We start from the raw sequence: 20965 nt of genomic DNA, 5'->3' as shown, positions 1-20965 counted from the left end.
CCCTTGGATAGAATAATCCAGCCTGAGAGTTGAAGCAATTTAATTTTATCGGAATCCAGGACACAACAAGAAAAACACCCAAAACCACATGGAGACAGAAGACGAGACACAACTCCTCCCCCACCTCCCCCCTGGCCCTAGAGTGGGGACAACGTGGGGTGAGACAGCTGGGGGAGACCTCGAGCCTCAGTCCAGCCCTGCAGGCTCCAGGCCTGCGGGGGAGCAGGGTAAGGGGGAGGCAGGGCCCAACCCCCATGTTGGGGAGGCTAAGGGAAGGCCCCCTTCGAAGGACTCTGCCCCCTCACCAACACCCCTGCCCAGGGGCAGGTAGCCCACAGCAGCACGGGGGCCCAGGGCCATGAACACATTCATGATTGAGAAGCAGCTGGAGGGAAGGAGGAGAGACACACGATTATCTGGGCAGAATCACTTGGGAGTGGAGTGGTAGGTGGGGCCTGGGAGGGCCCCATGGGCCAAACCCTGAGGTCACAGGAGGGGGCCCAAAGCGGGGCTAGTGAGTGAGGTCCTGAGTGAGTGGGTCAGCGGCTGGGCCCCTTCCTCCCGCTGCCTACAGCCCCTCCGATACTGCTGCCGGGGGCCCCGCCTCTGGGGACACGGGAGAAGAGGGCGGCCCACCCCCTGCTGCAGACAGCCAGGTGGCTGAGACCAGGAACAAAGACCTGGCCAGGCCTCGGCCTGCCTGCCTGCCCCAGAGGCCTATGGGAAGAGAACAGGTCAGGGATGGTCAGACAGGTGAGGACAGGGGCTCGACCGGCTCAGATCCAAGATGGTGCCGCGCGTGCTGGGTCCCCCAGGAGCTGGGGGACTGCGCTGGAGGCCAGCGACTCTGGTTAGACAGGAGGCAGCAGCTTTTCAAGAAACTCCTTCACAGCTGCCATCTCCTGGGGGTGAGGAGGGACTGTGAGCGGCTCCCAGCTGCAGGGAGGAGGGAGAGGGCTGGGAGGAGGAAGGGGCACCTCATCACTGACCTGAGGACAGGAGCTGTGCATGACACCTGGATAAGTCTTGAACTGGACCCTGGCGGGTGTAACAACGGACCGGAGCTTCTCTGCCGTCAGGGCCCCAAACCGTACTGGAACCATGGGGTCCAGCTCCCCATGGCACTGAAGGATGGCCAGGTCCTTGGCACTGCCATTGGCTGCCTGTGGGCCAGACAGGACCTCCAGGGCAAAGCCAGTGCTTCTGCACAACCCCCAAGCTACAAGGAGATTCAAAGGGCAGGAGTGGGGTCATGGAGATGCTTACCTGGGGGAAGGCCCGATGCAGAGGCAGCCAACAGCTCAATGCCACAATGCCAGCCAGAGGGTGGGGACAGGTAAGGGCCGTGTAGAGGGACAGGGCCCCACCCTGGAGGGAGGAGAAAATGAGAGGTCATGAGGGCACAGCTCACCTATCACCCCCCACCCCCTCTCTCTCCACTCACCTGTGAAAAGCCTCCCAGGACGATTCGATTGGCAGGGATCCCATTCTTCATCTCGTGCTCAATCAAGGCCTTGACTGGGGGGAGGGACACGACTGGGTAGGGGAAAAGCTGCTGGAGGGCCCAGGGAAGGGAGCCAGATACTGCCCAGTGCTTTCTTGGGGGGTGGGGACGGAGGGCGGATACTGAGGGGCTGGGGCCTTACTGTTCTCTGCGGCCTTCTTGATGCCAGCCTCGTCCTCTGGGGCATCTGGACTCAGCCCCATCAGGTCAAACCTAGGGGAGGAGAGGTGTTGGCTCCTGGAAGAGCCTGGCCCGTCCCCTGCACCTCTCTCAGCTCCCATCCTGCCCCCTCGACACCCCTGCCAACTCACCAGGAGGGCATCACCATCTTCATGTTGAGCGTCACAGGGATCCGGGGTCTGGGGAGGGGCAGCGAGAAGGGCCATCATGCGCAGAAGGGATGAGGAAGCCACGGCAGAGAGCCGGGAGGGGGCAGAGTAGCCCCTGGGGGCCCCTCCCAGCAGGCAAGGCCTGTGTTTAAGGTGTTGCCAGGCAACCTGCCACGTGGGGCTGGAGGCTGTGGTTGGGGCACTAGCAGAGAAGCAGAGCCTGGCACTCGGTGTGACGGGGTTCCAGCTCCGTGGGTGAGTACTTGGGGAAGGGGCACAGGATCTCCTGGTTCTAGGAGAGCCCTGGTCTAGGAGGGCCTAGGGCAGGGGGCTGGGGCTGCGAGCTCCACGGGAGTGAAGGCTGAAAATGGCACCTCTAATTGCCCTGGGCTCAGGCTGCAGGCTGCAGCTGGCAGGAAAGAACAGGCCTGAGACCACAGGACCACCCCCCCGACTGATCCCCATCCAGAGCCCCTCCCTTGCTGGGGTGACACTCACGCATGGGGACAGATGTACTTGACGTGAGGGAGCCGGATGGTGGAGAGGGCGTCAGCCCAGCTGTGCCTGTAGGAAGGAAGGGAAAAATGGCACCGATGTGGGGAGGGAGAGAGGGAGGGCACAGGCCCCTCCAATCCTGCCCACGGGGCCCTTCCCCACCTTCCCAAGGAAGTACCCCCTCCCTCTCCAGCTCACTCACCCTGTGTCTCCAAGTCCATGTAAAAAAATAACCTGAAAAAGGGTGAGACGTGGGGAGGTGGGAAGAGGGCAGTCGCCACCCTGCTCTCATTCCCCCTCGGTCCTCTAACTTCGGGCCACCCCCCTGCGCCCCCAAGGACCTGGGGGTAACTGTGATAGCAGCCAAACAGGCTATTAACCCGTTGCCACCTGGCTTCGGGTTGCTCCCTTCTCAACACACCTCCATTTTTCCCCACATTCCTTCCAGCCAGTTTCCCCGGCTGGGCTGGGGGCTGGCCTAGGGGCTGCCAAGGGCAGGGGAGGACCCTTACCGCAGCCGTTTCCCGCTCAGCTCCAGACACGGTGGCAGCATCGGTGAGCAGGGGCACAGACATGGTGTTACCACACATACACTGCAGGCTCCACGGCTGGGGCCTGTGCAAATCCGGGGGAGTGGTCAAGAGCAAGACCCGGCAGGGGAGAGACTCCTGACACAGGAGAAGAGCCCCAAACCGTGGGCCCACTCAGACCATCAGTGCCCCATAACACCCTGGGTTTCTGTCCTGGGCACCAAGAAAAGGCAGGCAAGAAGTCTGAGGCCAGAGCAGGTAGGAAGTTTGCCTCCATTCCAGGGCTGAAAAGCAGAGGAAGCCACCCTAGTGTCCCTGGTTCTAACCCACATCACACAGCCTGAGCTTGCTGGAGACCCAGAGGGGCAGAGGTAGGGCTTAGGGACTGTGGGGGAGGGGAGCCAGGGCATCTCCTGCTGTTGTCCCCCCACTAACTGCCTCCTCCCTGCTCTCCAATCATCAAGCCTCTAACAGAGTCCCAGGGTCCCTCCTCCCCAACTCCCAGACCTACTGGGAAACCAAGGGGAGAGCAATGCCAGGAAAATATAGTTTTAGCCCCTACCCCCAACCCCCCCACACACATTTTCTCCAACCTCCTCCCCAACATCCAGCCCCCACCCGGCCTTCACAAGCAGTTTCTGGCTCAGCCCTTCCCAGAGCCCCTGGGAGCTGCCCATGTCCCCAGAAGGCATACAGACCCCGGTCCACTACCCACCCCATAACTGGTGCCCCACGCCCCACTGCATGGTGCTGCCTGCTGCTGCTAGTGCCCACTGAATCCAACCAGGTCCCCCAGCTTGACGATGCTCTGGGACCCCCAAACACACAAAAGAATGTGAGGCTGGTTGGCTCCTCCCCATTCTTAGCACCCTCCAAAGTCCTCAGAAGCTACCTGCCTCTAAGCACCTACCTTTCCCTGAGGTGCCCACCCACCGACCCCCACCCTCCCTACCAGCTTCAACCTTCCATCTCTGACCCGAGTGCACATCTCCACGTGGGATCTCTCACCTCTGACCCCGGGGTCCCTCTTCCCACACGGGGATGTACCTTTTGCCCAAAGCAGGGATTTCCTTCTTCCCTCGCTGGGAGACTTCCACCTCTCACCCAGGGTCTCCCCTCTCAAAGTGATGCCTTCCCCCCTGACCAGGGAAGAGAGCTCCCCACAGTAACAACTTCCACCCTAACCCAGGGTCTCCCACTCTCCACTCTAGTAACGTCTGTTCTGACCAAGGGTCGCTCCCTCGCTACAGTGACATTTTCTACCCTGAGCCAGGACCCTCTCTCCTGCCCACAAAGGGGCGTTCTACTTTTGACCCTGGGGAGCCCCAACCCCACAATGGGATCTTCCTCTTCCGACCCTAAGTCCCTCCCATCATAGCCGGACAGCTTCTTGCCCCTCTCTACCCCCAAAGTAACCAAGACCGGCCAGCGCCTCTTCGCACCTCACTCCCCACCCCCATCCCTCACAACTGCGGTCCCCTCCCCACTCGCCGGGACTCCCGCGGAGGCCCGGTCTCCCCCCCCCCCCGGTACCCTCCCTCCTCCGGCTGGCCCCGGACGAGGGTACCTCCACTCCCTGGGGGTTTCGAGACCTCTCGGGCGATTCTCCCCTTTCTCCTGCACAGACACACACTCTTCCCCCTCGGCCGCCCCCGCCGGAACTTCCGTTCGAGTCCCGGGAACCCAGCCATCGCGCTGCCGGAAGTAGCCTGGCCAGCGGTACGGAACCCGGAAGTGGGCGTCGGCGATCCGCCAGATAGGAGCTGCCATGTTGGATACGATGGGGCCACTCCCCGTAATGAAGCCACGGAGGCACCTGCAGAATCTAGACAGCGCGTCGGTAATTCCCCCCTGCTACCACCTAACCCGTGCGCCTCCTAAAGGCAAGCTATCCGGAAGGAGACGCACCCCTCACACTAGCATAGTTTCGGATGGATCATACACCGGATGGATGGCATCATACACTTAAGACATCCTTAGAGGCCATCTAGCTCTCCAGTCTTATTATAAAGATGAGGAAACAGACGCTCAGGAAGGGGAAGGAAGCGGCAATCTCAGGATGACACTGTACTGCTGCCTCTCTGCACCTGCTTCCTGAGCCAGAACACAGGGATGAACAGCACCCTGCCTACTTCACAGCTTTGCGGTTAGGCGCAAATGAGGTCGTGTGGAAATGCTTCATACACTGTAAAATTACAGCGTGAGGACTTAATGACGAAAAAGGACCCTGGGAAAACAACACAGGTCACAGCAGGAGAGCTGGACAGGCAGTGTTGTCTTAGTTCTGCCCTCAACAAGCAAGGCCACGTGGATGGTGCGCAGAATACCATCAATGAGCCCCAGTTGTTAAGAACAAAAAGGGCTTCATCTCGTCCCCATTTTGCTCCTTGCTGCACTGATAAAGTGGAAATGGGCTCCCGGTCCACAGAAAGGCTGGAAGGGGAAGCAAACTGAGTTGAAGGACTATGTTCCTAAGAGAACATGTGGGCATCTACAAACAGGAAATGAGTGATGCTGCTACCTCAGCAGCTTAGGACTTAAGTCTCCCAGTATAACCTACAGTTTTCTTTGAACTGAAAGAAAACAGTAAGCTTGGGAACTTCAAGCACTTTTCCAGGCTGAGAGGCAGTTTGTCTTAAGTGCTCAACAGGTCACAAAGACAGCCTAAAATACCAGGATTCTGAACAGGAAATCTTTTGAGCCCTGAGGACTGCAACAAGCTGAAGAACCGGACTGGATGTCAGGAAGGGAGGAGTGTGCCCAGACCACAAAATTGCCAGCCACTGTCCCCCCACCCCACCCCAGGATCCCTGCTAGGTCTGCTTATAGAAGACTAAACAATTCCTCCTGCACCCCCAATCGCCTAGGACCCTGGGGCACTTCTTCAAGTTCTTGAACAAATTCTTCAGAGTGACGCTTCAAATTCAGAAGCCCAGTCCCAGGGCCTGCCTGTGATTAGGCTTTAATTAGTGGAACTAATGAAGGGACAGTCTGCTCTACGATTTCTAACTTTATTTTTCCTCCTACTCCAAATTTTAAAACATAGCCTTTATTTTTTTTATCTCCAAAATGATCTAACTGAAATAAAGAGGCTGGGGCTGAGGAGTAGGACCCTTAGTGCACCAAGAATTGCGTTTGCACTCTGGTTGATTTCAGGTTACGTTTTAGAAATCTTGAGGCTTGACAAAGCTTGGTGGTGGCAGGCTTTCCCTTGGACAGGCTGGAGAAACAGCGTGAGCCAACACTTCAGAAAAACTCTCTCAAGAGGATGAGATTCAACACTAATTCCCATTATTCACTGTCTCTATTTCTGCAAAGGAGAGAATACTATCTCAAATCCCCTCATTATAGATACTTAAATTGTCTCCAGTTGCTATCTTGACTTACAAAATTTAAGTCCAGTCTTGGGTCCACATGTGCTGCTCACTTATTTTCCTTGTTCTCATTTCTTCTGGTGAGCTCCGGAATCTGTTCTCCCTTGTTTTTGTAAATGTCACTCCACAAGTTACTTCCTCTCATGAGAAACGGAACATCGGTTTGTAACCTCACCTTCCTCTTTACAAAGTGTGGGTGGGTGGGTGGGTGGGTGTAGGAGTGTTTTTTAGTCCACTGTACCTTTCCTGGAAAAATTATCTAGTCTTAATTAAATATCACTGTGGCACTATGACCTACCTAGTACAAAACAACAACAAAAAATTTCAAAGTTCCATACAGTTCCCAGTAAACGTTTCATCGGTACTACCAAGAAATCAAAAGAATATACAAACATTAAGTCTGGCAAAGATTTATTAGGAAGCTTATTAGTTACGGTGAATAAAAAGCCATGAACAGAAGAACTGAGATCTCCAATTTCTGGCACTGCGCTTACACACTAGTTAGAAGCTAATAAACATTAAGGACGTCCCAAGGGGAATCTTACCTAAGTCCCAATCTTATCCAACCAGGATAACTCACAAACACAGAAATGATGCCATGCTCTCCCCAGACTGCTTAGCTAGGCAGTAAGAAAAAAGACCCCCTCAAGCTACTGAGCATCATCAGGAGACTCCTGCTCTCCTAGCTATAACCATGGGACACTAGTACATGACAAACAACTCCAAGCTGGGCAACTTGACAAGGATGCTGAACGCTGACAAGATGAAGGAGCAAGCAGGGACAAGTATTTCTAGGTGGAGACCCTCCTGATGGCTAATAGAAACACAATGCTGAGGCTTCAGAAAGTTTACTGCAGCCCAGGAAAAAGTTTCCATTAAAAAAAAAAAAAAAAAAAAGTCACACAAAAATCCTGCCACAAAGCAACAAGACACTTGGGATCCCATGGCCACATTGACTGGAAAGGCAGACATTATCCAATGACTGCCAGATGCTGACCAGCCCAAGACTCAATTTCTAGGCCCTAGAGAACCACGATTGTCCCTCAGCACCCACACTACCCTCCCCGGTGGTGTGGCATCTTCCACAGGCCAGGTTTCTGCAGCAAGCCCCAAAGACAAAGCTTGGCAGAGGCTGTGGCACCAACTCTCTCTGGAACCCTATCTCTTTGTCCTCCCCAACAGGACGCTGTACATCTTCACTGACACAGCGCCTCTGTGGGAGCCCTGGCCAGTCTTAGGAAATGAAGTGTGTCTGTGGGGTAACCTGATGGACCCTGTGGTCTGCTGGGTTGGCTGATGCTTCATAATTGCAGATGGTCACCTCATGTCGGCGAAGCTGCAAGAAAAGTGAGAGGCTGGGTCAGCTGGCCATTTCCCAGACCACACACTGGAATAGTCCTTATTCAGGTTCATTTCTGAAAGTCATCTCTACCCCCTTCTGACATTTTTATCCTAGAAAGACTGCAAAGATCATTATCAATGAATCACCCCACAACTTAAGATTCATTCCCCCATTACTATGGTGCCACCATGAGAGAAGAGGACCTTATCTATCTTGTTTATTATCTTATCTCTGGGTGCCTGGAACAAGAAAAGTCATCAAAAATGTCAAATGAAGAAAAGAATCTCAAAGTGAAAAAAATGAATTGATATCAACTGTATTATTTCAACTCCTTTAAAAATACCTATGGCCTGTCAAAAGAGATGGACTGTTTACAGTAATGAAACCAAGAAAAATTATACACAGACTGAGAGCAAGTGGTATCTCACTTGCTCTTTTTTCCTTTCCTTATAGTGCTCAGATCACAGTATACAGATGTATACACACATATGCAGATACACTGGGGTGGGGGGGTCAGGTATGCTTCCTGCCCCTTCTTACCTCAGTCCATTCTCCTCTCAGACCAATATACAAGACCTTTGTGGTATCAGCTCCAAAGTTTTTTGAAATATGAATTGAGAGATGATAGACGTTTGAAAAACGAGAAATTCTAGAGAATGAAAGGAATGGGGAGAGAAGACACAGGTTAGAGTTCAATGAATATCTCGCCATCAGGACAAAAACAACAATTCTAGCTCCAACTTGTGGTAAAACCCAGGTAAATGTCAGCGAACACTCTGGCCTCTTAGTATCATTCTTCTCTTTTGGACAAGAATTGATTCAGTGGCTACTGCCTGAGCATCTGCCAGGTCCTGCTCCAGGCGGTAGGAATAGAAAAATGAGTCAACACTGCCCTGCCCTCAGGGAGCAGGAATGAGAAATGCTGTATGACCAAGCAGGGATTCTAACAGAAGTTCAGTGTTGATCTCACCAACCTTACTGTTAGGAAAAAGAACCAGTGAAGACACAAGGTGGTCTTGGGTAACATGGCCTATTGTAAGCCCACTATGCAAAGAGGAATTCTGAAAACATCTTTCCTAAGACCGCCCTAGTAGATCTGTCAACAGCTCACAAGTTTAACAAGTCTATGGCTTCCACTGCATCTCTGCCAAAAATGACCAAGCCAAGGATCAAGTTTCCTCCACTGTTTTAACTCATTTCTCATGCTAAGAAAGCAGGAAATGGGCCAAAATTAAACTGCAAGCTCAGTGAGTGCTAACGCACATATGTTCACTACAAATGAACACCTGCTGTTCCTCAGGAGAAGCCAGAAGTGGAGACAGGCCAAGTGCTTACTTTGTAGCATACTCTAATTCTCCCGTAAGATCCCGATTCAGACTAAAGGTCTGATCTGGCTCCCTGTCTGTATCATCAAAGGACATCTGTGGAATGTTTTTGTACCTGAGAAAGGAAAGGGAAGAAAAATCAAGAAATGTGCCTTATCACATTGTGCATATTTTTTAGTTCTTCAAGACTTCTTATCGACTCAACTGCCTTCAGTTTTATCAAAAGGAGATCAAATTTTAGGAATGGCATTTTACTGGCATTTATATACAAATATCTTTAAACCAACAAGAAAAGAGCTGAGAACTGCAACATAAGCCAGTGGCATCTTTGAGTGGGTTAAGATCACATGAGAAGCAATATACAAAGAGGAGGCTCAAACCAGGTCACGTGCAGCAAACACATGGAGAGAATCAGCAACTCAGCACATTCAGACCAAGCTGAGGAGGTTAAATAAAACAGCTTACTCAAGGGAGAAAACATACTTTTGGCAGAAACCTATTAAACAGAGTTAAGAGATAAGAGCAGGTAACTTAACGCTCAAGCAATTTTTGTGTTCAAAATTACCCTATATATTGAATCCTCTTACAGTTCTTTAAAAAAAAAATACAATTTGGGGGTTTCCACTCTGAAAAGAGCACAAAAGGCTGCCAACTCACAACGAGCTTTGGAAAGTCAAGTAAAACTGATAATGAAGAAAAAGGTTTTCAAAGAAATACCTAAGAATCAGCTGTCTCCTCTATCACTCACAGATGCTAAAGACCTAAGCCACACCCCTACCATCTCTAGAGTGTTTTATTAACACACCCACACAGGAGGGGCCTAGACATTAGGGGCAGCAAAATGCATGTAATTTAAGAAAGCAAATGTCTGCTTCAAAGTGTTTCTAAGAATGATGCACAGAATAATAATAATAGTGAACATTTATGAGTAGCATTATGAGAGGCAGTGTAGCACTGTAGTTAAAAGCAGTGTCTCTGGAGCCAGACTTCTAGGTTTAAAGCGTGGCTCTGTCACTTACCAGCTGTGTAATTTTGGGCAAGTGATTTAACCTCTCTGTATTTGTTTCCTCACTTATAAACTGGGGATAGTGATAGTACATATCCCATACAACGATGAGATTAAATTGAATCAATTTTAAGATACATACACTTTAAAAATTTTACTATGGAAAATTTCATATACAGAAGGAGAGAGAAAAATACAATGAATCTCCATTTATGTATCACTCAGCTTCAATAATCAACATTATGCCTATTTCCTATCACCCCCATTTTGTTTGTGCTTGATTTTTTTTTTTTAAGATTTTTTTATTTATTTACTTGACAGAGATTAAGACAGCCAGCGAGAGAGGGAACACAAGCAGGGGGAGTGGGAGAGGAAGAAGCAGGCTCATAGCGGCGGAGCCTGATGTGGGGCTCGATCCCATAATGCCGGGATCACGCTGAGCCGAAGGCAGACGCTCAACCGCTGTGCCACCCAGGCGCCCCTGTGCTTGATATTTTAAAGCAATCCCAAACATTTCACTTCACTCATACTTTAGTATTTCTAAAAAGTAAAGACTTCTTAAAATACCACTCTTAAAATGATACCATTTTACAGAAATTAACAATTCCTTAAAATCATCTAACACCTAGTCTGTGTTCAAATTTCATTAAGTACCAATTTAACTTTTCTAGATGTGTCAGTGGCATGTCACAGTTGAATAAACAAAATTTTTTAAATTTATGGCATATAAGAGAATTACAATCAATGACATCTTAGATCTGATAAAATATATGTAAATTGCTTAGGACCAAGGGCTATATAAGTATTTGTACCTGCCATACCAAAACTGGGCATTTATTATGTTCCAGACTTACTCTAAGCTCTTTACATGTTATGTATCATTCAATTCTCTCCACAAGCTTATGAGGTTCATACTATCACTATTGTCATTTTACATACAAGAGCACTGAGATAAAGTAATAGCCCAAAGTCATGCAGCTAACCCGTGGTACAAGCCAGAATTTGAACCCAAGCAGTTTATTCCAGAGGCCACTCTTAACCACAATGCAACACAGATTTCTAGTTTCTCAAGCCAATCCATCTCCCCAGCAAACGAGTCTCCAAAAGCATCAACTCAAACGTACTGTTTCCTTAAAATGATTAAATATGTGGGTTTGCTTTCAAATTCATGTTTCTAACTTTCAAAAACAATATCAATTTCTTAAATCTCTCACTTAAATTGACCAATTTTTCAGGAAGAAATTTTTTTAAATGTAAAGTTCTTCTGGTATTTCTTTCTCCAGCACTCAAAAAAGTTTCCCCCTTCTTTTAGGAAGGCTATGCTGGACTAAGGCAAGCTGTCAAAAATGGAGTATTAACCCTGGTAGCAACAGATCCAGTGTTGTAATAGGTATACAGAACTTTGCTAACTAAAGGGCATCCACACTCATATGGAGTAGTCATTCCATGTCAACAAAACACACACAAAGACTTTAACTGTGTCAAATAACAAGGGTAAATTTGGAAACTAACCCTGAGTAGAAACCATAAAGATCATTTGAGATCTACAGCTGGGTTACTAAGAAAACTGCAAAGTCATCAACAACTGGCATTTACAGGATGCTCTCTGGATGAATGGTGCCACAGCAGGTACTTTGAAAAGACACAAGCTGTTGGCCCTAAAGATGCTTAATCTAAAAAAGTCGCTAATTCAGGAAGAGATAAGTGTATTCTGATGCAGAACAAGACCAAGATTTTTAAGTAGGGGGGAGGTAATATTTCACCCAGTAAAAAGAAAAATATGTGTCATTCTGGAATAAAGTGCTACCAGAGAAATGAGAACTAGGAGCTTCCTGAGGGCTTCGGCCCTCACCACTTACAGTCTCATCTCAGAGGGGTGTGAGTCATCGTCCTCTCCCATTATAATGATGCCTTTGAGCTTGACATTGCCTGTAAATCTGCCAGAATGCAAAAGAAGTTGTCAACCTGGGTATGAACTTTTGCATAGCTGTGTGACCCTGGACAAGACCCTTCCCCTTTCTGGGCTTCAGGTTACTCATGGGTCAGACTTGTACCACAGCATTTCTAAGATCCTGTCTGCCTCTGGCATTCTGCAGTTCTATAAATTCACCTTGACTCCTCAGTTATCTTTCAACAGATACATCTTTATGCTTTCCTCCTCAAACCCACCACACTGTAATTTCCCCCATTTCTAGAAACAGATGTGTGCCCTTGACACAACCAATGAATGAATCCTGAGAAGACAACTGGGTACAGCCTATCTAGCCTGAGGCAAACACCAAGGAGATACTTACGGAATATTAAACAGAAGCTCTTCATCTGCATCACTTTCAACAAACTGGAGGGGATGGGGAGTGGGGAGGAGAAAGCAACAAATATTTGCTGAGAGCCTACAATTTCAGGCATCTTCCACCCTGTTCTAGGACTGGAGTGCAAGGCAAAGAGTCAACCTCCCTCGGTTTTCCAGCACTTACTAACTTGACGCTAGTAAGTTACTATCTATAGACCATCCTCTCAGAGGGCTCTTAAATGGGGACCCCGTGAATGAACTTCCAGACCCAACCAGCCTCCTGAAATTGTAAAAATCCGTGCCTATGGAGTCCACAGCTTTCAAGCGGCTCCGTGACCCCACAGCGGTAAATGCTCGAGAAAGGATAACACGCTTCATCTGCCCAGCCCGTCTGGGCTTCATCAGGTGATACGATCAGGCAGCCATTGGGTCTAGCAGTCAAACAGTCGGGAAAACGCCCTCACAGCCTTCCTCCGCTACCTCCTGAAGCTCTGAAGAGAATACTGGCTGTGTAAAGCCAAAGCGCCCCTTTCCCTCTCTGGGCCTCAGTTCCTCATATCTGCAAAATGGGGAGACTCGACCCTGTTTTCTTCCCAGGGGGCGGGCAGGTGACGGGCACGGGAAAGCGCTTGGCAAGCGGGCTGTCGTTATTTTTAACAGCAGGACTGAGGCCGACAGAGCAGACGGGAGGCCTGAGGCCCCGCGCGGGTCCCCGCCTCGCCCGCCCGCCCCAGGCCCCGGAAGGCCCACCTTGGAGCGGTCGGTCCGCTCCTCCCACGGCTTGAAGACGCCGCGGCCGCTGCCCTCGCGGCTCTCGTTGAGGCACTGCAGCCGCTCCAGGTCGATGCGCAGGTAGAGGCCGTAGGCCAGGCCGCGCTGTTCGGGCGGCTCCTCCCGCTCGGCGGCGCAGCGACAGCCGCCCCCGCCGTGGCTGTGGCCGTGCGACATGGCGACGCCGCCGCCCGCGCGTCCCCTCGGCCCTGCCGCCGCCGCCGCCGCCGCCCGCGCTGCGCTCGCCCCGCTCCGCTCCGGCCGCCAAGCGCGCCGCGGCCGCCGCGTCGTAAAAGGCGCGCCTGTGCGGCGCATGCGCGCGGGGAGAAAGGGGGCGGGGCTCGGAGAGGGTTTGACGTTTGACAAGCGCTTGCAGGTGCCAGAGAGGCAGACGTGGAGTTGGATGCTATCGGCTTCCCCGCTACTCGGGTGTGGAAACTGAAGCGCAGAGACATTCGGCTGGCGTTCCGAGTAAATGATGGGGCTGGGATTCGAATCCTCCTCCCCATTAGGCTAAAGTCTGTGCTCTTTTGCCACCAACGTTTTTTGGGAGTTGGTCGAGGAAAGCGTGAGCAGTGATAAGGCCCTGAAGGGTTGGGCGCAGAACGTTATCGCTCCTTCACATGTGCACCTGCAGGCGTTTAGAGCTCGCAAACTCACTTTCATAACCACTCTCTTCATAGTGGGCTTAGCGATCGAGGCCAGGCTTCACGGACGACCGGATCTGGAGACAAGTCCTGTCTGCTACTAACACTGTGACACTCTGAATAAGTCATTTTCCCCATCCCGACATTTCGTTTTCTCGTCTGTAAAGTGGGAATGATAACATGTTTCATAGGACTACAGTGAGTATTACATGAGATAATGAACTTAAAGAACTCAACACAGTGGCTGACACATGGTAATAGTTCAATAGCTGAGTCACATCTTGGTTCAAATCTAAGCGCCTTGGACTTCCTAGCTATGTGGCCTTGGGCAAGTGACTTAACCTCTCTGAGTCTCAGTTTACTGCTTGTAAAGTGCAAGGATTGGACTAGATGACCTTTAAGTCCCCTTGCCATGTGACATGTCAGAGTAGGTTTTTCAAATGGCTGGTTGTGACCCATTAATGGGTCTTAAAACCCATTTTGAGGATTGTGACTAGCATTAAAAAAATAGTATATAATTTCAAAATTCAGAATATATCGCACTTTTAAGTCTCGATTTATAGAACTTTTGTTCCAGTTTTGGGTTTGTGTACTCAGGTGCAATGTAAAGTGTTTTTCATATTGTGGGTTGAAGTCAAAAGAATTGGAAGCCAATGTTTAAAGTTGAAATGAATTTGGATTCAGAGTAGAATGCGTTCTTACTGCTGGTGGGGAGGGGGAAAGACAGAGGATGTAGAGAGAGTTATGGGACACTCTGGCTGTCCCTTGCCCTTCATGTCTGCCTCTGGAGTGTCCAAACAAGACTGGGGGCTGGTGAGATACAACCCAAAATATCCATCTGGTTAAGTTCCAGTTATGATGTCTGGGGTGGCTGGCTGGCTCCATCAGTAGAGCGTGCAATTCTTAATCTCAGGGTTGTGAGTTCAAGCCCCTCACTGGGCGTGGAGCCTACTTAAAATATTTTGATGTCCTAGTTCAATTCTTTGTGAAATAGGCAAGCTTGGTTCTGGTTCAGAACAGCACAACGTCACGAATTATTTCTACTTTGCAATGACAGTTTCAGGCCAGGAGCCTGGCGCATAGTAAATACTTGGTAAATGTTTGTTTAATTGAATGATATACTTAGAAGCCTTTCTTTGGGAAGACCATGTGCCACTGCAGGACTAACACAGGCCTTACTCAAGACAATTACTCATTTTTGGCTTCTTTCCTGTCATTTTCATCCTTGTCATTCTTTACTGATTTATTGAGCACTATGCTTGTGATTCTGTAGATTACCTGGGCCGTTCTTTTCTGGGCCAGTTTGGCTTGGGCTGGATAATTTGGAATGGCCTCCCTTACATGTCTGGTTGACGCTGGCTGTCCGCTGAGGCGGTGGGGCTGTATGCCTCTAGCAGGCCACCTGAGCTTAGTAACGTGGTGGCAGTTACAGTTCTAGGAACAAGAGAAGGAAGACCCAATTGCATGAGCACTTTTTAACCCTCTGCCCTGTAATCTTTGCTAATGTGCCATCAGCCAAACAAGTCTCATGGCCAAATCCAAACTCAAGGGTGGAGGTATTGACTGCACCTTTTAATTGAGAGAACTGCAAAATGCTCTGGGTCCTTTCCCTCCCTCCCCAATGTATCTGTATTAATTATCTTTTCTTGTGGAATAAATTACTCCCAAACGTAACGGCCAAACAAGTTAGTATGTATCTCAGTCTCTCTGAGCCAGGAATTTGGGAATGGTTTAGCTAGGTGATTCTGGCTCAGTTCTCTCAGGAGGTGGGGTCTTTCAAGGCTTGACTGGGGCTGGAGGATCCACTTCCAAGATGGCGGACTCACATGGCTGGCAAGTTGATGTAGGCTATTGACTGGAGGCTTCACTTCCTTGTCATATACACCTCTCCATAGGACTGCTTGAGTGTCCTTAGGATATAATAGCTGGCTTTCACCAAAGCAGAGAGAGCAAGGTAGAAACCACAATGTGTTTTATGCACTAGCCTGAGAAATCACATACTGTCAATTCTGGAATATACCATGGTTCCACAGGTCAGCCATATTCAAAGTGTGAAGGAACTGTGTCAGGATACAAATAGGAGGAGAGAGAACTCATTAAAGGCTGGCTACCACACTACCATACAGGCTAAGTGACCATTGACAATGTCTTTACTTTTCTCTTCTACTTAATTGGTAATTTAACTGAAGATAAAATTCATTTAGAATGGTGAAGATATTGCTGTTTTCCTCTAGCTTTGAGAAGTACACTGCCATTCTTTGCATTGGTATTCCCCCTGCTCCCTTTCTAGAAGCTTTTTAGCTTTTCTCTTGGTCCCTGGTACTCTGAAAGGTGATAATGTGCTTTGTTGTGGCTCTTTCGTGATTCACTGTGCTGGATACCTAATGGACCCATTCAGTTCTGAAACCTTAGAACAGAACGTGAGCATACAGGTTAGGATATCTGCACATATGTGCACAAGGTCCCTTGCAGGGGAATGCGCTTAGGGGTACAAAGAGAAGGGGGCATGGGGCCACCGTCCCGCTCTTCCACCTTCCACCACCTTCTAGTGCAGAGCTCCGAGAAGCCCAGAGATTTGAATGTGGCCTTCCAGGTCATTTATTTTTCAAGGTAGCCCAATAGACTGTATTTTACGTAACAGTTCATGAACTCCATTTATAACTTTTTAAAAAAAATTTATTTATTTATTTATTTGAGAGAGAGAGAGAGAGAGACGTAGCACACGAGCAGGGTGAAGGGTAGAGGGAGAGGGAGAAGCAGACTCCCCACTGAGCTGGGAGCCTGACGTGGGGCTCAATCCCAGGACCCTGGGATCATGACCTGAGCCGAAGGCAGACGTTTAACTGACTGAGCCACCAAGCAGCCCCTCATTTACAACTTTTTAAGTATGCCTCCTGGTGTACTTTTGGTCCAGTCCTGCAAATATTAGGTATGGCCTGCTGGGCAAGTGGCTTAGTTACTCCCCTCAGATTTGTCATATCTAAAATGGGAATAATAAGAATACCTACTCTGTAGGGTTTTACTATGAGGGCAATATGAGATCATGCATGGAAAATGTTTGGAACAACGTCTGGTCCAGTAGGAAAAAAGTTAAATAGTGACTTACTGTTGCTAAGAGCAAGACTTTTGACTCAGCGCCCCCGTGTGGTTGGATGGGAAACTGCAATTGCTTAAAAGGGGGCCGGATTTGGCGGAAACCAGCGGTTACAGAGTAACTTGGCTCTGATTTAGGAATAATGCCCTTTTGCCTCTGCTTACTGGGCTTATTTTGCCTGCCCCTTCTCTTGAACTCCTATGCCGCAGGGATGACTGAGAACAAATGGAAATTCTCACTGACTTCTAGGACTCCCTGGGGCAGGTAGGAAACGTTTCCAATTTTTTTCTTTCTCTCATTCCCAGATTCATTGTGCACATTTCTGTGGTTCAAGGACTGATAAATGTGTATCTTCTCACCCATTTTAATTAGGCTGGGAGAAACGAACTGTCTTTCTTTTACTTTTGGTTGCCTCTGTGTGGCAAGCTGAGAGCATAGTAAAATAATAGCTAACAACCACATGGCACTGATAATGCGCCAAACACTTGGCCACAAAGGTCCCTAGGGCTTTACTTATATTGTGTTTTAATCTTCATAATTGCAGGTGTCCTATTATGATCCTCATTTTATAGATGATAAAACTGAAGCTCTGAGAGGCTTAGTGACTTGCCCAAGGTCACACAGCTGATGAGTATTGCAACCAGGATTTAAACCCAGGCAGTGTCCATACTCTAAACCACACTGAACATTCTCCAAATATTAATTAACATTACTGAGTATTTCTGAGTACCAAGGTGAGACCCCAGAGCTCAGGCTCTTTTTTTTTTTTAAGATTTTATTTATTTGACAGAGAGAGACACAGCGATAAAGAGAACACAAGCAGAGGGAGAGGGAGAAGCAGGCTTCCCGCCGAGCAGGGAGCCTGATGCAGGCCTCGATCCCAAGACCCTGGGATCATGACCTGAGCCGAAGGCAGACATTTAATGACCGAGCCACCCAGGCACCCCTAGAGCCCAGGCTCTTAACCACCATGCTGTCCTTACCAGCTGCGTTAGCTTGGACATTCATTTCCCTCATAGCTTCAATCATAATAACCATCCTTTACTAAATGCCCATTCCACGTGGGGTACTTCACATTATTCATCCTGGCTAACATGTCCTGAGCGCTTTCTATGTGCCAAGCACTGTCTTAAGCACTTTATATGTTTTAAGTCATTACATCATTGTATAATAACTCTGCAGGGTTGATATATTTTCCTCATTTTGGGGAGGAGAAACAGAGAGGTTAAGTGACTTGCTCAGGGGCCCACAGCTAGGAAGTGCAGGATTTGAAGCTGGGTGGCCTTGTGGGTTACCTGAGGGTCCAGGCTGTTGTAACTGCTTTGGGAGTCTTTGATGCTGTTAGCAAATATTTCCAGTTCTCTGTGTCCAGGCACATGGAGGGATTGTACTTCTTTATCCCCTTGAATTTAGGTGCCATCAATGAAACATGGTGGAAATGATGGCGGTCACTTCTGGACATAGCTTAGCAGCCGTGCACTATGCTTCACTCGTCCTAAAAATCTTAGCAGCACAGGTGGTACCTCCCTTTGCCTGGGTCCCTGAGTGAGGATGACATAAAGCAGAACCCCATCAGACCCACAAAGGACATGTAATACGAGTGAGAAATAGACCTCGTTGTTTTAAGCCACTGAGATCTGGGAGTTGTTGCTACAACATGACCAAGTCTAGGGTTCCCCGTCCTCAGCACTATTGACATTTGGGGGCCGATAATATTTTGCTTTGGGAGGATGTCCCTTGTGCTGTGGGATGTTTAACATTTTCTGCCAAGTGTCTCGTTAGGGGCAAAATCACCTCTGGTTGAGAATGACTTCCCAGCCTATCCTAATAGTCTGAGTATCCTGCCAGTCCTAAGTAAACCCCATTTAGGCATGATTTCTTTGTTTTATTTATTTATTTTAAAGATTTTATCTATTTATTTGAGAGAGAGAGAATGAGTGGGAGGGAAAGGGAGAATCCGAAGCAGACTCCATGCTGAGCGCAGAGCGCGACCTGGGGCTCAATCCCATGACCAGGAGATCACGACCTGAGCTGAAACTAAGAGTCAGATGCTTAACTGAATGAGCTACCCAGGGGCCCCTATTTGTTTTAATATGCTGTTAGATTCTGCTAATATTTGGGATAGTCACGTCAATATTCATAAATAAGATTGGTCTGTAATTTTTTTGGCTCGGTCTTTATTCAGTTTCCAGGTCAGTGTTATACTAACTTCAATAGCATTTTCCTTACTTGGCTTTGCCTTGGAATAGTTTAAGTAGCGTTAGTATTCTGTGACTTTAAGGTGGAAAGAATTTCCCTATGAAACCATCTACAGGGGCTCTATAACTACTTTCCCTATTTCTTCTGTGGTAACTGTTCTGTTTAGACTTGACATCTCTAGGGGCGCCTGGGTGGCTCAGTTGGTTAAGCGTCTGCCATCAGCTCAGGTCATGATCTCAGGGTCCTGGTCATGATCTCAGGGTCCTGGGATTGAGCCCCATGTCGGGCTCCCTGCCCAGCGGGGAGCCTGCTTCTCCCCCCTTGTGCTCTCTCCTGCTTTGGGTTTCAAAAAAAAAAAATTTTAAAAAAAAAAAAAAAAAAAAAGGCGACATCCCTATAGGAGTCAATTTTGGTAAGTTTTGTTTTTTTTTTTTCTGGAGAATTATCTACTTCATATTGGTTTCCTGATCTGTTTCATATAGTTGTGGCCCAAGGTTTTAAAAGCTGGGAAATTTTACAAAGAAGTCAAGTCGACTCTAGATTTCTGGAGGCTCTTGGGTGGCTCAGTCAGCTTAGCGTCTGCCTTTGCCTCAAGTTATGATTCCAGAAGGATCGAGTCCCACCTTGGGCTCCCCGATCAGCGGGGAGTCAGCTTCTCCCTCTGCCTCTCCCCCTCTCCCTGCTCATGCTCTCTGTCTCAATAAAATCTTTTAAAACAATTCTAGATTTCTGTCTTTCTTTAAAATTCCAAAGATGTGGCAGCACTGGGCCCTGCCTTCCACCTTGAGACAATCGCGTGGATCTAGGTAAATAGCTTTCATTTCCTGTTTCCACCCGCTCCCACCCCGCTGTTACCTTATACCAAACTCCTGGCGTATGAGTTTGTGATTGCTGAGATAAGAAGGAATTAGGTAGGGGCGCCTGGGTGGCACAGCGGTTAAGCATCTGCCTTCGGCTCAGGGCGTGATCCCGGCGTTCTGGGATCGAGCCCCACATCAGGCTCCTCCGCTAGGAGCCTGCTTCTTCCTCTCCCACTCCCCCTGCTTGTGTTCCCGCTCTCTCTGGCTGTCTCTGTCTCTGTCGAATAAATAAATAAAATAGTAAAAAAAAAAAAAAAAAAAAAAAAAAAGAAGGAATTAGGTAGAGCCTGCTGTTTTCATGGTCGTTAGGGGCTGCAGTGTAAGGGACCTGAAAGAATAGATAGGAGTCCAAAAATAGAAAAGCTGAATGACCCCACCTGGGGCAGCACAGACTAGGATTTCAGTTATCAGGAAGGACTTGCTGGCCTCAAAATAGTGCTCAGCTTGTGACCCGAAAGCTTCAATTCCCATCAATAGGAAATAAAGCTTTTCCTTTCATTCCGTATTTCAAGGGAATGAAGGAAGGACAATAAAACGTACTGAGCTCCCTTTCTCTCGTTGAATCCTTACAAGAATTCCCGTGGGGTGTCATTCTTCCCATTTTACAGGCGAGGAAACTAAGTGAAAGAGGTGTCACACAGCTAACGGGTGGTGGAGGCAGGATTTGAACCTGGACCTCTCTTCAAAGCTCATGGATAGTTTCTCCACTACACTAGGCATTTCCAAACCAGGCTGCTCATCACTGGGGAAGGCCTTTGAAAAGTACTTACTTCCAGATCCGACCTCTGACCTATTTGAACAGATTTCTGCAGTGGGGCCCAGAAGATACCTGTTTTATTTTATTTTTTTTTAAATATTTTATTTATTTATTTGACACAGAGAGAGAGACAGCCAGCAAGAGAGGGAACACAAGCAGGGGCAGTGGGAGAGGAAGAAGCAGGCTCCTGGCGGAGAAGCCCAATGTGGGGCTCGATCCCAGGACCCCGGGATCATGCCCTGAGCCGAAGGCAGACGCTTAACGACTGAGCCACCTGGGCGCCCCAGATATCTGCATTTTAAACAATGATCGGTGCAGTAACCAGATTACTGTCTCCTCTACTAGTTAGAAGCTCCAGGAAGGCAGGGACCATGTCTGTCTGATTCGGTGACACAGGCTGGGGGCGAAGGGTGTGCCACACGACCGAATGTGAAAACTTCCC

General features: G+C 48.8%; 2 protein-coding genes across 6 annotated transcripts; both read right to left on the bottom strand.

Annotated features, from left to right (window-relative positions):
- Positions 1–23: 23 nt before the first annotated feature.
- LYPLA2 (lysophospholipase 2) lies at positions 24–6377 on the bottom strand. Of its 3 annotated transcripts, none has more exons than XM_040618964.1 (10): positions 6246–6377; positions 2841–2943; positions 2531–2562; positions 2332–2397; positions 1816–1863; positions 1647–1717; positions 1445–1518; positions 1267–1368; positions 990–1181; positions 24–902 (listed from the first exon to the last, which is right to left on the bottom strand). In XM_040618964.1, exons 2-10 carry the CDS (start codon positions 2916–2918, stop codon positions 852–854), a joined length of 714 nt encoding a protein of 237 aa, XP_040474898.1. In that variant the 5' UTR covers positions 2919–2943; positions 6246–6377; the 3' UTR covers positions 24–851. The 3 variants fall into 3 exon arrangements, with proteins under 3 accessions (XP_040474898.1, XP_040474896.1, XP_040474897.1); XM_040618962.1 differs by lacking the exon at positions 6246–6377 and adding an exon at positions 4426–4583; XM_040618963.1 differs by lacking the exon at positions 6246–6377 and adding an exon at positions 4426–4583 and having other exon boundaries at positions 990–1163.
- Positions 6378–6626: 249 nt separating this feature from the next.
- PITHD1 (PITH domain containing 1) lies at positions 6627–13197 on the bottom strand. Of its 3 annotated transcripts, XM_040618965.1 has the most exons (6): positions 12946–13193; positions 12200–12243; positions 11765–11842; positions 8910–9014; positions 8115–8223; positions 6627–7568 (listed from the first exon to the last, which is right to left on the bottom strand). In XM_040618965.1, exons 1-6 carry the CDS (start codon positions 13141–13143, stop codon positions 7467–7469), a joined length of 636 nt encoding a protein of 211 aa, XP_040474899.1. In that variant the 5' UTR covers positions 13144–13193; the 3' UTR covers positions 6627–7466. The 3 variants fall into 3 exon arrangements, with proteins under 3 accessions (XP_040474899.1, XP_040474901.1, XP_040474900.1); XM_040618967.1 differs by lacking the exon at positions 8910–9014 and having other exon boundaries at positions 12946–13197; XM_040618966.1 differs by lacking the exon at positions 11765–11842 and having other exon boundaries at positions 12946–13195.
- Between the last annotated feature and the right edge of the window lie 7768 nt (positions 13198–20965).

This window comes from Ursus maritimus, unplaced genomic scaffold (assembly GCF_017311325.1).
Source record: "Ursus maritimus isolate PB19 unplaced genomic scaffold, ASM1731132v1 scaffold_32, whole genome shotgun sequence".
NCBI lineage: Eukaryota > Metazoa > Chordata > Mammalia > Carnivora > Ursidae > Ursus > Ursus maritimus.
Note: the sequence above shows the minus strand (reverse complement) of the source record. Positions and strands in the feature narration are given on the sequence as shown.